This window comes from Crocuta crocuta, unplaced genomic scaffold (assembly GCF_008692635.1).
Source record: "Crocuta crocuta isolate KB4526 unplaced genomic scaffold, BGI_CrCroc_1.0 scaffold288, whole genome shotgun sequence".
Lineage (NCBI taxonomy): Eukaryota > Metazoa > Chordata > Mammalia > Carnivora > Hyaenidae > Crocuta > Crocuta crocuta.
Window position 1 is genome coordinate 2,878,733 of NW_027532607.1, and position 15,871 is coordinate 2,894,603.

Here is a 15,871-nt window from a genome sequence, read left to right on the forward strand (position 1 = left end):
AGCAACAGAGCTCCCCTATGACCCAGCAATAGCACTGCTAGGAATTTACCCAAGGGACACAGGAGTGCTGATGCATAGGGGCACATGTACCCCAATGTTCATAGCAGCACTCTCAACAATAGCCAAAACATGGAAAGAGCCTAAGTGCCCATTAACTGATGAATGGATCAAGAAATGTAGTTCATCTATACAATGTAATACTACATGGCAATGAGAAAAGAATGAAATCTGGCCATGTGTAGCAACATGGATATAACTTGAGGGTGTTATGCTGAGCGAACAGGTCAGGCAGAGGACAGATACCATACGTTTGCACGTATAGGTGGGTTAGGAGGAACTTAATGGAGGACTGTGGGGGAGAAGAAGGGGAAAAATAGTTGGGGAGACTGAATGCTGAGAACAAACTGAGGGCTGATGGAGGTGGGGGAGAGGGAAAGGGGGGTAATAGGCATGGACATGGAGGGCACTTGTGGGGATGAGCACTGGGTGTTATGTGGAAACCAACTTGACAATAAACTATTTGTAAAAAAAATAAAATAAAATAACAGACATGGATCACTGGCTGCCTGAGTTGGTGATTGAAGCGTGTGGGTACTGACTACAAAGAGGCAGGAGAGAAGCATTTTGGAGTGATGAGAATGTTCTGCATCTTGATTGTGTGAGAGGACACACAAATGTGCTTATTTGTAAAAATAAAACAAAACCAAAAAACAGAGCAATTCTATCACCTTCAAAAAGCACTCATGCAGCAGCTTCATAGTCAAATGCTCCCACACTTCCAATTCATGGAAGATCTTTTATCTGTTTTTGGTTCCTACAGTTTTCTCTTTTCTAGAATATCAAATAAATGGGATCATAGCATCTTTTGAGTCTGGCTCCTTTCACTCAGCATAATACCTCTGAGATTCTTCCAAGTGTTGCACGTATCAATAGTCCATCCTGTTTTATTGCTGGGTAGCATTCAGCTGTACGGATGTACCACAGTTGCTTAAGATTCACCCATTGAAGGGCTCTTGGATGGTTCCATTTTGGAAGGGTTATGAATAACATTGTTATAAGCATTTGTGCACAGGATTTTGTGTGAACATAAACTTTCCTTTCTCTTGGTGAAATTAACGTTATAAGAAACTGTCAAATTCTTTTCCCAAATGGGAGTACTATTATACATTCCCAAGTAGTAACAGAGCAAAGTTCCTGTTGCTTTGCATCTTCCTCAGCATTTGGTACTTGAAGCATGATCGTAACATATCACCATCAGTCAATGACAGTACCTATACTCCCAATCAAGTATAAAATAGATATTTGGACAGTATAATTACAGCACAGTTAATGTTGCATTAATAATATTTCATGTTGGTGTCTACATGCTGGTGAAAACGTCTGCTTTTCAAGAATCTGTGGAACAATGTAAAAACAGATCACATTCTACGCCACGAAGAAAACTTTGACTCATTTTCCAATAGAAACTGTACCACAATTGTAATAACTGAAAATAACAAAAATTTAAACAGGAATAATAATAACCACATAGAGGTTACAAAACGCTTGCCAAAGTAATTATTACTTTGGTCAAAGAGGAATTTTTCAGTTTAACTAAAGTCTAGGTAGAAAATAATGAAAATAAGAGCACTATCCAACTACCAAGTAAGGTTGAAATACTTTTCTTATTACATTTTCCTTATTAAGTTAGGAGGAAAGAAGGAAAACAATTCCCAAAGGGAACATGAAGGAAATAAAGATAACCAAATATTGTGACGTGTCTGGTTATTGTTCTCTAAACTGATAAATCAAACTCTTAGGGGGCAAGGCCATATTCTTATTCTCCGATACAGTGGACCCTTGAACAACATGGGTTTGAACTGTGTGGGCACACTTATATGTGGATTTTTTTTTCCAATAAATACAATACAGCACTGTCAATGTATTTTCTCTTCCTTTATGATTTTTTTAAAGTAGGCTCGACCACCAGGGTGGAGCTTGAACCTGAGATTAAGAGTCACATGCTTTACTGACTGAGCCAGGCACCCCCCCCCACTTATGATTTTCTTAATATTTTCTTTCCTCTAGTTTACTGTGTTGTAAGAATATAGTATATAATATATAATATGTGTATTATATGTGTAAATATGTGTTGACTGCTTATATTATCCATAAGCCTTCTGGTCAACAGTAGGCTATTAGTTGTTAAGCTTTGAGGGACTCATAATTTAGTCAGGAATTTTCCACTGGGGTGTCGTGGATGCCCCTAACATCACCTCCACCCATTTCCTTGTTCAAGGGTCAATAGTGTGCCTGCTTTACAATATGAGTTCAATACATACAGGCACTTTTAATTTCCCCAAAGTTAGACATTCTTTTTTGAGTTTCCACAGTAGGCTGTTTACAGCTCTATTATACCATTTATTATTTAGTTTTAAAACTTCTTTTAAAAATTGTTTTAATGTTTATTTTTGAGAGACAGAGAGAAACAGAGCATGAGAAGGTGAAGGGTACAGAGAGAGAGGGAGACACAAAATCCCAAGCAGGCTCCAGGCTCTGAGCTGTCAGCACAGAACTGGATGGGGGGCTTGAATCCACAAATTGGGAGATCATGACACCAGCTGAAGTCCAGGCTTAACCGACTAAGCCTCCCAGATGCCCCATATTTTAGCATTTATTAAAGCACCGCACTTACATAAATTTTCCACATCACACCAGTTCTTTAAAAACAATTATTTGTTTCCACTGGGCACGTGCCAGGCAACTGACATTAATCCATTTAATCCTCACAACAGCTTTTTTGAATATTCCTATTTTCCTGAAATTGAGGGTCATCCAACAAATTCATCAGAAATTCAGGATTTGGTGGCACATCCTCTACTTTTAAACACAGGTTTGTTTGTTTTTTTAAACCCAAATAGGTTACTTTGAACTCAGGAACAAGGTTAGATTGTCGCCTTCATATNTGCACATCCTCTACTTTTAAACACAGGTTTGTTTTTTTAAACCCAAATAGGTTACTTTGAACTCAGGAACAAGGTTAGATTGTCGCCTTCATATGCTCAGCTCCTAGCCTAGCTCCTGGCACAGAACGTCGTAAACAAGTGACACATTAGTAGGATTCTGTTTGTAAACAAACGTTCCTTTAGCGTACTGTGGACAGACTCGGAAAAAAAGCCAGAATTTAGGGACACTGTGGGACTCTCTATCTTTCTTCGACTCTCTATGGTTAGCAAGTGACCACTCTACATTTTGGATGACTCAGCGAGCACGGACCCTCATTAGTCGCTTTTATAGGCACGTGACCGGAAGTCGGACTTGCTATTGGTTAATACCGGTAAACCCCGCCCAACCGCCTCCTGTCAGCTCCTTTAAGTAGACGTCGCGGGGCCTCGCTCAGTCTTTCGGCGACTGTAAGGTTGGAAGGTGAGGTTCTGTTTGTTGTGGGCCCTGGTGCGTATGCCCGGGTCTCTGGGCCACGGAGCCGGGTGGGTCGCGGGAGGCCTGCAGTGATGACATTCCAAAAAAGCACGTGTTAGACTGCTGACGCGGGTGATGCGAACTACAGTCTGAGCCGGCCTCCGTGGCGGCAGCGGCGGGGAGGGAACGGCCTTGCGGGCGCACACCCGCTAACCCACTGCTCTCGTTCTTGCAGATTCCTGCTGGGCCGAGGACGTAGGATCACCTTTTCCCTTTCGGCCTTTCTCCGAAGCCTTTGAATAAAATGGTTTGAGCCCAGCACTGGTCTTGGTGTTTCTTGTCGCGACGCGCTGCCTTTGAGCCCCCGCCGCGCCTGCGCGTGGCGCCGGGGGTCAGGCTGCAGCGCCAGAGCACGCGCTCGCGCATAACTGGGGCGGCCCGGTCCTCCGCCGGCCGCCCTTTTAACCGCGAGCGACAAGGCTGCACCCGGCTGCGTGGCGATGAGGGCGGGGAGTTGGGGAAAGGGCCCTGGAAAGAGTCGGGGGTCCCTTGGGCCCTGCTACTCCGTGTTCCGTACATTCCTATGCCTTTGTGGAAGTCTTGGTCTCTCTGATCTCGGGACCTGCGGATAACCGCGACATGGGTGGCCCCCGAAGGGAGGGGAGTAAGTGACCTTGATCAGTTTAAGGACGGCGGTATACCTGACAGAAACGGGTTTCGGTCCTGATGCTGCATGAACTTAACTCCCCTGGCTAAGGTGTGGCAGTGACCTATTTGAGAAACCACTACAATTTAGGTCCAACTGCTTATTCGGTAAATACTAAGCCAAAGCACGGGAATAAAAGCTTTGGGCAAATTAATGTGACCCAGTTAGCTTCAAGAAGGTAGTTAAGAGAATTCGATCTTCTGCATTGCTGGGTACATCAGACACGCGAGTAAAAGCACACTCCTTCCGAGTCTAAATAGGCAGTTAGCGATCTCCCCTGGGTTTGGGTGAACTGTAACAGTTCGAAGTTTGACAAGGCAGCACACGGTGAAGGGCAAGGATGCACAAGGGCAGTGTGTAAACTGCTTTGGCCTTACTTGCAGGGGCTCCAAGTTAACAGGATTGCCAGGCTGCTGAGGGTGCCTGGAAGCGAGACTGTCCTCAGGAGAGGGAGGTATTTTTGGTTTTGTTTTTTTAAAGATTTTAAGTAATCTCTAACGGAAGGTGGGGCTAGAGGTCACAACACCGAGATCGAGTCACAAGCTCCACCCACCGAGCCAGCCAGACACCCCTCTCAAGTTTTTCAGGTTGAAGATCACCCCTACCTCGGTGTGGAGAGAACCACCTTGCAATATTAGAAAGTTGGCCTGATGACCACCAGGAAATTGAAGCTGCTTTGGGAGCTGAGTGACCAAGTGGCCTGTACCCACTGCTTATTGTCTCCCTATTATCTAAAAAGGATTCAGTAGAAATAACTTAGATGCTTATCTAGTATTTGACATTGAGATATTTATTTTGTGAAACAATGCAAGCGATTGTAAATCCCCACATACTATTCGATTAAGTGCAATAGGGTGCTCGTGTAATCTACACAGTAGTGCATCTAGTCCTTTGCCTTTAGTTATTGCACAAAAATAATAGACCAGTGAACAAGACATGCGGACTGACAGGCAAATCGGCCTACACAATGAGAAATTAGAACAGTACACCGACTGGAATGATCAAATAATGGAAGTCAAGTGTTTTAATGGTGCAATTAAAGTAATCAAGGGTTCAAATATATTTTTTCAATATATTAATTTCTTGAAAGTCATGTTCAGGCAAGGTGCTGTTTAAAAAACCACTGTTAGCTTTGTCCACAGATGTTATCAAAAGTTACCCATGGAAGTTCTGATGTTGATTGCAACTTTAAACAATAAAAAGTTGTGTTTTAAGTGTACTTCTCAAAGCAAGTTATACAACTAGGGAGGCCCCGAACTTGTAAACTAAAACATTCTGACACAAATGCACAAAATGAGGTTGGCAACATTAAAGAAAGGTCACGTGAGTTTTGAGATAACATAGTGTTTAATGTTGAGCAAAACTTGGTCTTGACTCTCAAAGGTGACAGTTCTCCGTTTTGGCCATCAGAAGAGGAAACTGCCCATAACCTCAAAACCTCCCAAACCAGGTAGATTTAACAAAGCATTTAGATGGCCTGTAGAAAGCAAGCATGGAGCACATAGGAAGTGCCAGATAGAAAGATGGGGCTCTGGCTTTCTGCCCCCCACCACCTCAATTCCTTATGTGCAGTATTTGACATTTTCACATATGCTTATGTCTCAGGAAAACATCTGGGATTAGTTAGAAACCAGGTGATTGTACCTCAGTGGTAGAGGGCTTGGGACGGTTTGATCTCATGGCTTTGCCTGATGCTCGCAGAAATCCCGCGGTCCCCACCCCAGCTGATAGGATGTTAGTGTGTGTATGTTCTATGGCTACTTGCTTCCCAAACACAATTTAATAGGAACAGTAGGCTGCTATGCGTATCTCTTTATCACCAGTGAAATGGTTCACAAAGTTCCACTCCCCACCCCCTCACGTTCCTGAACGGACCTCTGGAAGTGCGGAGGGCTGCATTACCTTCGGACTAGAAGTGCAAAACCCTTCCACCTGTGCGCTGGCTGCCTGAGGACAAGCTTTGTAGGAGTCGAGGCAAGGGGAAGGCCCTCCAGTTGTAAGCTGTGCTCTCACGGCGCTCTCGCTGCCACAAACGCTGGGGCTGTGGTGTGAGTCACCTGTCACCTCGATGATTCTTCCATAGTCCCTTTGCGGAGTCAAAGCTTTGCAGCAGGCAGGATACGTGGAATGATGCTGCACAACAGAAGGGGCACCGGCAGGCGGGGCAGGGGCTGTGATGGCAGCCAGGACCCCCGCACCTTGAGCCCGATCTAATACTGGGAAGGTCGGATCTTCACCCATCACAGCTGGTCAGCAGCCTCTACAAGTGGGTCTTTGAGGAAGCAGGAAGCAGAGCGAGGGTCCATGGCTGAGTGCATTATGGGGATATAGACATCATCCATGTTTGGCATGACAAAAACCTTCTGTAGAAAGAAATTAAAGAACAGCCATGTGGAAAGATGCTCTGTTTTCTCAGGCTGTTGCCCTATTCTGTTCTGATAATTTTAGGTTTTAGGTAAGTTTTGAATGTACCTATGAACCAGCTTCTTGTGTACATTCTAAACTAATTCCTCCACCACATTTATTTATTTATTTTTTAAAGTATACATATTTTATTTATTTTAATTTTATTATTTTTTTACAAATAGTTTATTGTCAAATTAGTTTCCACATAACACTCAGTGCTCATCCCCCACAAGTNCGTCCTCCACCACATTTAGATAGTTGAGGAATCACACCAGTGCATGAACATAGGTCTGAGGCAGAAGCAGCCTTTGATTTCCTGTACATGTAATAAAATTACTCATGAGTTCATAAATATTTAACACCATTGCTTTAAGAGAACTGCCTTAAGTTGCCCATAGTATTTCCAAATCACTATATCCAGAACACCTATTCTAAGTAAGCTTATCCACTTAAATCCTGGCAACAAAATGTAAGCTGATTTTTTTTCACACCAGAACCAAAGCTGTATTCTAAAAGAAATCCTACTATAATGAGCATGTGAAGGATAATCAGTGATTGATAATGATGGTACTTTGCCTATTCTGTTTATAAACTAATTTTACGCAAGTGAGTCTTGGCGATGAATGCAGTCTTCAGTAATGCCCTCTTACAAAAGCCAAAAATGGTGGCTGTGGGAGGGTGTAGCAATCACCTGTCAATTTCCCAACTTGCCTCAAAAATACCAGAAGCCAATCTCTGACCCTTGGCCTTTTTTTTGCCCCTTGTACCCTGATACCCTTGAAAGAGATGACCCACTCTAATTCCTATTGTAAGTTCTAGGGAAAAGGAAAAAACTAAATAAAGGTCTTTCATTAGTTTGAAAGTACTTTTCTGCTTGGTGGTAATACTAAGTTTTCCAGAAACTGGTTTTCAGTTAAAGTTAATCCATAGCTTTTATTTATTAAGGAGAGAGAAAGAGAGAGAGAGAGACAGACACAGAGAGAGAGAGACACAGAGAGAGAGAGAGAGAGAACACATGAGCTGGGAAGGGGCAGAGAGGGAGAGAATCCCAAGGAGGCTCTGTGCTGTCAACGCAGAGCCCAACTTGGGGCTTGATCTCATAAATTGTGAGATCCTCACCTGAGCTGAAATGAAAAGTTGGACACTTAACCAAGTGAGCCACCCAGGTGCCCCTAATCCAAAGTTTTTAAATAAAAACATAAATTTTCAAGGGAAATAGCTCAAAATATACCACTGCCAAAATATGGGTCTCCTTCAAAAGGTGAGATTCATTTCAAAGTAAATTGCTAATCCATAAAACCTTGACAGACCTCAAATAGCTGATAAACATGTGGCAGAAATAGCTCATCCCAGGGCCTCGGCTACACTGCTATTTCCTTTGGTGGCAGAAAGCAGAAAACAGTCTTGGAGAATGAGCCCTGGCTTAGTGAACTCATCTTTTGGGCTTCCTCTGAACTGCTTACAGGGTTCTGTGGCTGAGGCTCAGGGTTTCTGAAATTGTACCTAATATGTTATGCCTGTTTGATCATCCTGGGATGAGGGTCTGCAGCTTTCATTAGGTTCTCAAAAGAGGATCCTGACCCAAATGAAGCTCAGCACCTCTGTTCCGCTCTGAGCTTTGAGACTTGTGTGAAACACACACCAGATGATACCACACATTTACCTGAAACTCTTGTTCCAGTTTCTTCTCTATCCAGTCTGTCACATGAACGAGAGTCACTTCTCTCTCTCCAAGTTTTGGCCGAGCTTTCAGCTCTATGTATGGTGGCTTCCGGAAACCATACCTTTTTGAAAAAGACAAGCAGCGAACTACAATTAGAGGCAGACCAGCAACTAGACAAGTACCAACAGCAAATATTCTTCATTTACCCAGGGCTTCTCCCTGTGCGAATGTTCTCTTACTCTGAACATCCCCTCTGAAAATGATTCAAGGCAGCAAATAGGAATTGTGTGCTCCCACGTCCCTGGGCCACGTGCAGGGCTGTGATTTAAGGACAGTTCTGACAAACTGGGAGAGCCAGGAAGCACCAGTGGAAACGCCCGTGACCTGGGCCCTGTTTTCTGAAATGGCAAGGATCTCTTTTGTTTCTGTTTTAATAAAGACAGTGTATGTACATTACAAAACCCAAAGTATACATGTGTATAAAGCAAAAAGTGAAAGATACTGCTTCTCTCTGAATCTTATCTCCAACACAGGACCATTGAGAGAAGTGGGGTCAATTTCCCCCACACTCTTAACATGCATATGTAAAGAGAGAATGTTCTATAACCTGCTTTTCATTCCATCCTCTACAGCATGCTTATTAAGCCTTCCCAGTGGAGCTGACTGGCACTCACACTGTTCATAAAGGATCCGGACAAGAGACTGTGCTATGAAACTACCTAAAAACTTCCATCTGTCATAGACCAATGTTTTAAAAACTACAGCAAAAACATCAGATAGCTATAAACATTTCTAAACATTCCCAAGATCTATATTTCTCCGTGGGTTAATAACAAATGCACTAGGTAGCACTAACCCAGAAGCCTTTAATTTTATCTTTCACCAAGCAGTGGCACCTGTAACTGATACATCTTAAAGCACGGAAGTAAGTGAAGGTATGTTGTATCGACTCTTACTATTAAAAAAATTTTTTTTCTTAGATTAACAGTGGTTATTTCTGAATGATAAGATTATCACTTCCCCCCCCCGCTTTTTAAAAAATTTGTTCCTTTTTTTAAAAAATGAAATATTGCTCTCTAAAAATAAAATCTAGGGCCACCTGGGTGGCTCAGTCAGTTAAGCATCCAACTCGTGGTTTTGGCTCAGGTCATGATCTCATGGTAGTGAGATCGAGCCCCGTGTTGGGGTCCTGCATGGAGTGCAGAGCCTGCCTGGGAGTCTCTCTTTCTTGTCTCTGCCCCTCCCCTGCTCATGCATGCACTCTCTGTCTCTTAAAATAAAGAAACACACTTTAAAAAAATTATTTAAAAATAAAACCTAAAAAGTTTTTATTGCGAAATACCAGTATTCTCATCAAATGGTTAGTCAATTCAAAAATTTTCTGATAAATACTTCTTAAAATTTTTTAATGTTTACTTATTTTTGAGAGAGAGAGAGAGACAGAGCACGAGTGGGGGAGGGGCAGAGAGAGGGAGACACAGAATCCGAAGCAGGCTCCAGGCCCAGAGCTGTCAGCACAGAGTCTGATGCGAGGCTCGAACTCAGGAACTGTGAGATCATGACCTGAGCCAAAGTCAGACACTCAACTGCCTGAGGCCCCCAGGTGCCCCTGATAATTCTTATCAACCCTTCTGAACGGCAGGCGTATGCACTAGCGTGCAAGTGTCACTCTAGGGTAGAAGAGAGCTACCTTTTTCATGCCAGTGTAGTTTATGGTGCAACGAAGTCTCATGCAATCACTGTATACACTTATGTACATCATAAGGACCTAGAATATCAATTTTATTTTATTTCCAGGGAGAGAGAGAGTGAGAGAGCACATGCATGCAAGTGAGGAAGGACATAGGAAAAGGGAGACAGAATCTTAAGCAGGCTCCATGCCCAGTGAGGAGCCCGGTGAGGGGCTCACCACCATGAGATCATGACCTGAGCCACAATCGAGAGTTGGATGACCAACCAGTCGAGCCACCCAGATGCCCCTGGAATGTCAATTTTAAACTGCAATTCACTGATAGTGATTTTCTTTTGCTGGACCCTTGAATAGGTTATTTCAGCGGTTCTCAATCCTGGCTTAGTTCTCCATGCCATGGATCCTGGGGGCTGGGGGCATCTTTTTTTTTTTTTTTTTTTAAATGTTTTTATTTATTTCTAGGAGAGAGAGAGAGAGAGAGACAGCGTGAGCAGGGGAGGGTCAGAGAGAGAGGGAGTCACAGACTCTGAAACAGGCTCCAGGCTCTGAGCTGGCAGTCAGCACAGAGCCCGACGCGGGGCTCGAACCCACGAACCGCGAGATCATGACCTAAGCGAAAGTCGGACGCTTAACTGACTAAGTCACCCAGGCGCCCCTGGGGCATCTCTGTTTTTAAAAGTCTCTGACTGTGATATGCAGTTGGATTTGAGAACCACTGGTTCATTTGATGACAATTCCTTGGGTAGAGCTCCTCCCACGGTAACCAAGTGCATAGGCTCTGCCTCCTTAACACCTAGGTCTAACCCATGGGGTCTTCCCTACATACCTCAGGCTCTGCGGAATGAGTGATCCCCCTCTGTAAAGTGGGGGTAACAGTGGTACCTATCTCCACACGATGTTGTGAGGACTGACCAGGTGAAGCACTTACACCCCAGGCGAGGCCGAGCGTAAGAGCTCTACAGATGGCAGCTCTTCTGACTGGTGGGAAGAACAGGCTTCAGAGAGGAGGAAGACCAGGAATGGAAACATGTGAAGACGAAGCTTTAAATGTGAGTTAACCATTCACAGAAGAAAGCAGAATTGGATTTGTGACAAATATTAAGGTTTCATGAAAGACGTGTGAAAGTGCTACTGCCCAGAAGGTACTTTCCACAATGTCAAGGGTAAGCAGGCTGGGATTTTTATGGCAATGCAACAGATCATACGCACCATATTCGGTCAGTCGGGGGAGGTGGAATGTTGACCGCCAGGGTTCCTCTACATTCTTGCACTTCCACAGTGAGCAGCAGGGGGGTATTGGAGACTTCTTCAATCTTCTTTTTAATGAACTCTGTCTCTGTTGCTTTCTGGAAATATTTTGACTTGGTAATTTTATCAACAAACCTCATAATCTTGCTTGTTCGGTGACCCCCAACATACCTTTAAATGAAGGACACAAATGTTAGTATAAACTTTGCTCCTTGGGGCGCCTGGATGGCTCGATTGGTTAAGTGTCTGACTTCAGCTCAGGTCATGATCTCGCAGTCTGTGAGTTCAAGCCCCATGTCAGGCTCTGCTCTGACTGCTCAGAGCCTGGAGCATGCTTCAGATTCTGTGTCTCTCTCTCTCTCTGCCCCTCCCCCATGCACGCTCTGTTTCTGTGTCTCAAAAATGAATAAACATTAAAAAAAATTTAAACTTTGCTCCTTCACACACACAACCTCTGTGGCTCTTCCTTCACCTTACTTTAGACCACAGTTTCCAAACCGAAGCACTCCTGTCATTTTGGACTGGGTAATTCCTTGTGGTGGGGGCTGTCCTGGGCACTGTACGATGCTTAGCAGCACCCCTGGCCTGAATCTTCTAGATGCCAATAGCATACTTCCCCTAGTCATGATAATAAAAAATGTCTCCAGACATCGCTAAATGTCCCCTGGTGGGCAAAATAACCTCCAGTAGAGAAACCACTACCTTCAGGAAGGTGTAAACAATAGACAAGGTCCAAGTCTTGACCAACAGAGACACAAAGTTCTCACGGAGCAGAGAAGGCATCTCACCCGTCCTCCTTAACAGCCCTCAGCTACTGAACAAAAATCCTGTGTTCTCCTAGAGAAACCTCCCCATGTCTACACAGCAAATAAGAAATCGTGCTGCACCTGACAGGGCATAAAACACAGTCATTAACTGCCTGCCTTTGGGGTGATGGCATCCCACCGTTCAGGAGCAACTACTTTTCAAAGGGCTTGGAACTTCATTCTCAAGAAAAATGTTATGTTAAGCTGGTGTGCCAGCAGGCCAAGAAAGCAAGCTTTTGTACCAGGTCCTATCAACCATGGCGCTGCCTTAAGGAGAGAGGACATATGCTTTTTAAAATCCTCCAGAGTTCCAGAGTGTCAGGAATAGTATGTGTATGTGTGTAGGGAAAAGCAGTCATTCTTAAGAAGGTCAAGAGGGTAGCTTTTAAATAATGCATGCAAACGTGAGCATCGGCCCCTCCAATGTCTGGATTCTCTCCATTTTCTGTACGATCTCAAAAGCGAACAGGTTGATATTTTCTTACAAATGCTTCTGAATCTCTGGTTTCTTTATAATCTTAGTTGCTTCAGCTCAGTTTAAGCAATTAAAAGACCCTTACAGAGAAGCTGTTTAAGCACTCTGATTATTCCACAGTCCAAGTAAAAGGTGAAGGGAGCCCTGAAAATGAAGTCCCAAAAGACCAGCTAAGTGACCCACATCTTAAAAATTCACCATAGCAGGGCGCCTGGATGGCCCAATCGGTTAAGCATTGACTTCAGCTCAGGTCATGATCTCACGGTTCGTGGGTTCGAGCCCCGCGTCGGGCTCTGTGCTGGCAGCTAGCTCAGAGCCTGGAGCCTGTTTCAGATTCTGTATCTCCCTCTCTCTCTGACCCTCCCCTGCTCATGCTGCCTCTCTCTCTCTCGGAAATAAATAAAACATTAAAAAAAAAAAAAACCCAGAAAACAAAATTCACCACAGAAATCACCCGAATGTTCCAGCCTTGTGGGAACTGGCAGCTCAATGAGAAAGTGTGACTCGACTGAGGGCGGCGATGCTCTCCACTGGGCACTAGGTGGAGGTGTTGTGTAAGCTCCTTGCGCTAAACACGCCTTTCAATGCTCTATTAATAATTTTCTTCACTGGCCCAAGAAAGCCATTTTGATGGGGACCTTCTTAGCAAAGAAAAGAATATTCCGGTCCTTCACGTGTGGGGACTGGAGTTTTAAGCCACCAACTCTGGGTTCTTAATGCAAAAGCCATTCATTCAACACAAAGGAAGAACAAAGCTTATAAAGGGCACCCAGTTTGGTGCCCTGAGCCCTGGAGACCCAGGAAGCCGGATCCACTCACCCTTCAGCCCCTGGGAGAAGCGGTTTGTCTCCTGCGCTGGGCTCTGGAGCATCGTCTTCATCAGAGGAGCCAGCACTGGAGGACTCCTCGTCGCTGTCTGCCAGACAGTACGCCCTGGGCCTGCAACTGATCAGGGCAGAGTCACCACCGTAGCCTGCTCTTCAGGCTCTGCTTAGAAAGAGAACACACATGCTCCACCGCCATCACCGCTAACATGTCCTCATTCTCCCCAACCCACCCGGAAAAAGAGAGGCTCGATCCAAGAGCCCTTGGATTGGGTAGGTTACCCGGGAGACTCTTCAGTGCCAAGTCCCCTGAGAGCAGCACAGAGGATTTGGGCCTCAAGAGTTCCATTCTGAGCATGCGTCTGGACAGGTGGTGGGAGTGTGATGCCGTCCACACGGAATGCAGTGATCTCACCGACAGTGCAGCAGGAGCCACAGTGGGAGGAGGATGGAAAGCACGATGGTTGCAAGGGTGAGGTGACAGCTGATGTTGGCGACATGACCTCCTCTCACACATGGCGGGGATGTTTAGGCAAGTCCCTGGACTCTGGCTGAGTTCAACATCTCTGACGCTTTCTTAGTCACCTCCAGATTAGTTCTGACTTAAGACTCCTTCCTAGTGAAATTATGTGTCTTATCCCCTACCTGCCCTAGCTCCTAAAGGCCACAGAAAAAGCCAAGAATCGCAAGGGACAAATCTCAAGGGGCTCTAGGAAACCATCGACAGGAGAGCCTAAGAAGTTTCCTGGAGAAATACAAATTTAAAAACCATTTAAAAAATAAAGTAATACAAAGCTTCATAAGCAAACAATGTCCCCCATTAATCTTTCCATGGATACTCAGTTTCCAGAGGCATGGGGGTTACTAGATCACCAGCAGTGGCGAGTGCCATNGCTAAGATCCGGCCCCACAAAAGGCAGCTCCCTCCCTGGATGGTGGCCTTGCTTCAAAGAGGCAGACAGGTAGGGCCCACCTCTGAGGCTCAGAAACTTCACTGGGATGAAGTGAACAAGGGACAGAGTAGTCTCTGAACACTACTAAGCAACCAAATGGTCACAAAGCAGAGGTTAAGCCTTGTGTTTCCTCTAAGGACAAAATTACTGGGACGGGAAAGCTGGGGAGCTTAGGTCCTACCCCTACAGGGGCGATCCCTATGGGACTTCCCTCCGATGCTCGCAGGGGGCAGTCATCTCCTGGCCAAAGGCAGCCAAGGGCACTCAAGGGCAGAGCACACACACTAGTGCAGACTTGAAGGCCCAGCAGAGGCCCCAGCTAGAACGGTGGGGCTGAAGTCTCCACCCCGTGAAACAGGAGCCTGACTGGAAGAGGACCTTGCGAGTGTCCTCCCTGGCAGAACACCCGGGTCCTCCCCGACCCCAGCTCTGAAACATCAGAGCCAGCTGTTTGGGCCAACACGCTTGCGTACAGTTAAAGGGAAACTCCCTCTGCACACACAAAAGCCTCTTGTCCCTGGCCGTGGAGACAATGCCGGACTGACTCTTCCTTCCTCCTTCCCTTGGAGCCCTGGCGAGTCCAGGAATTGCTTTTGGGTGTTCGCAGCTCTCAAAGCCATTTCACAGCTTTCCCTGGTTAGGCAGTCCTCACAGGGACCTTCTTCTATATAAAATGTGTACAGTGAAATATCAGTCCCAAGAAAGCCTAAATTGGGTCTCGAGATGAGGAAAGTCAGGGAGGCAAATCCCCAAGATAGCACAACCATCTGAGAACCCTATCTCGCTTGTCCATCGGTACGATGACTGCGCTTCCTGGCTCTAGACGTGCTCTCAGGCCAGGCATCGGTAGCCTGCTTTCCCCTCCACGCGGCACAAAAGGCTCCTTCGAGATCTGGGACCGCAGTGAAACCTGCTGGGCCACCAGTCCCTCCTGTTCCCCACTGGTATTTGTCACCTGGCAGCCGCCAGCCCTGAGGCAGAAGATGCCAAAGGCTGAGCACTGCAGAGAGCTCTTGGGTTCCCAAATTAATCCTCTGCAGGACAGAGAACAGCTTACATTTTGTGGCTTGAAGTTAATAATTTAGACAGCACCATATCAGTTCAAGTGGATCAGATGATATAAAATTCTGATTTTGACCAAACGGTTACCCCAAGGTGGTACCCAATCTTTACTAATTTAACATGTAACTAAATATTTGGTTGACCTTTTGTTTTATAACTCAACATGAATTTTATGATCTCATGCTGTCAGCATGAACTTCAGAGAAAGATACACCACACATACTTATATAAGATGTGCTGGGGGGTGCTTGGGAGGATTGGTCGGTTAAGTGTCCGACTTCAGCCTAGGTCATGATCTCATGGGCCATGGGTTCGAGCCTCACATCAGGCTCTGTGCTGACAGCTCTGGGCCTGGAGCCTGCTTTGGATTCTGAGTCTCCCTCTCTCTGCCCCTTCCCCACTCATGCTCTGTTTTTCTCTCTCAAAAATAAACATTGAAAAAAAAAAAAGATGTGCTGGAACATTAATAAGCCTAGTTTTTTTAAAACACACCTTAGGATCCAGAGGAGTTTGATATCCTCTCAAAAAGCCACCTTCAGGGGCTAATTCTAGTTTTGCTGCCTCTGCTAAAAATCTTTTTGGACACGTGCTTGGAGCCAAACACATAAGAAAAACGAATTATTTTATCACTGATACTGT

General features: G+C 45.2%; 1 protein-coding gene, 1 long non-coding RNA gene and 2 other non-coding genes across 5 annotated transcripts in view; 3 read left to right on the forward strand and 1 right to left on the reverse strand.

Moving 5' to 3' along the window:
• Positions 1-3,330: 3,330 nt before the first annotated feature.
• Positions 3,331-3,717, forward strand: LOC144244947 (uncharacterized). The gene is made up of 2 exons (XR_013339125.1): positions 3,331-3,405; positions 3,635-3,717. It is a non-coding gene; the product is annotated as an uncharacterized LOC144244947 (long non-coding RNA).
• On the forward strand, positions 3,486-3,554 carry LOC144245060 (small nucleolar RNA SNORD104). Its single transcript, XR_013339159.1, has one exon. It is a non-coding gene; the product is annotated as a small nucleolar RNA SNORD104 (small nucleolar RNA).
• A 29-nt stretch (positions 3,718-3,746) lies between the features above and the next one.
• Positions 3,747-3,879, forward strand: LOC144245061 (small nucleolar RNA SNORA76). The gene has a single exon (XR_013339160.1). It is a non-coding gene; the product is annotated as a small nucleolar RNA SNORA76 (small nucleolar RNA).
• Positions 3,880-4,879: 1,000 nt separating this feature from the next.
• TEX2 (testis expressed 2) overlaps positions 4,880-15,871 on the reverse strand; it is a 74,338-nt gene continuing 63,346 nt past the window's right edge. The window contains exons 9-12 of one of the 2 annotated variants that reach the window (XM_077780297.1): positions 13,213-13,338; positions 11,074-11,283; positions 8,175-8,295; positions 4,880-6,468 (exon numbers count right to left, since the gene is read on the reverse strand). In XM_077780297.1, coding sequence (XP_077636423.1) covers positions 6,346-6,468; positions 8,175-8,295; positions 11,074-11,283; positions 13,213-13,338 — 580 coding nt within the window. In that variant the 3' untranslated portion in view covers positions 4,880-6,345. Of the gene's footprint in view, positions 6,469-8,174; positions 8,296-11,073; positions 11,284-13,212; positions 13,381-15,871 lie in introns of those variants that run through there. The other variant, XM_077780298.1, reaches the window with a different exon arrangement.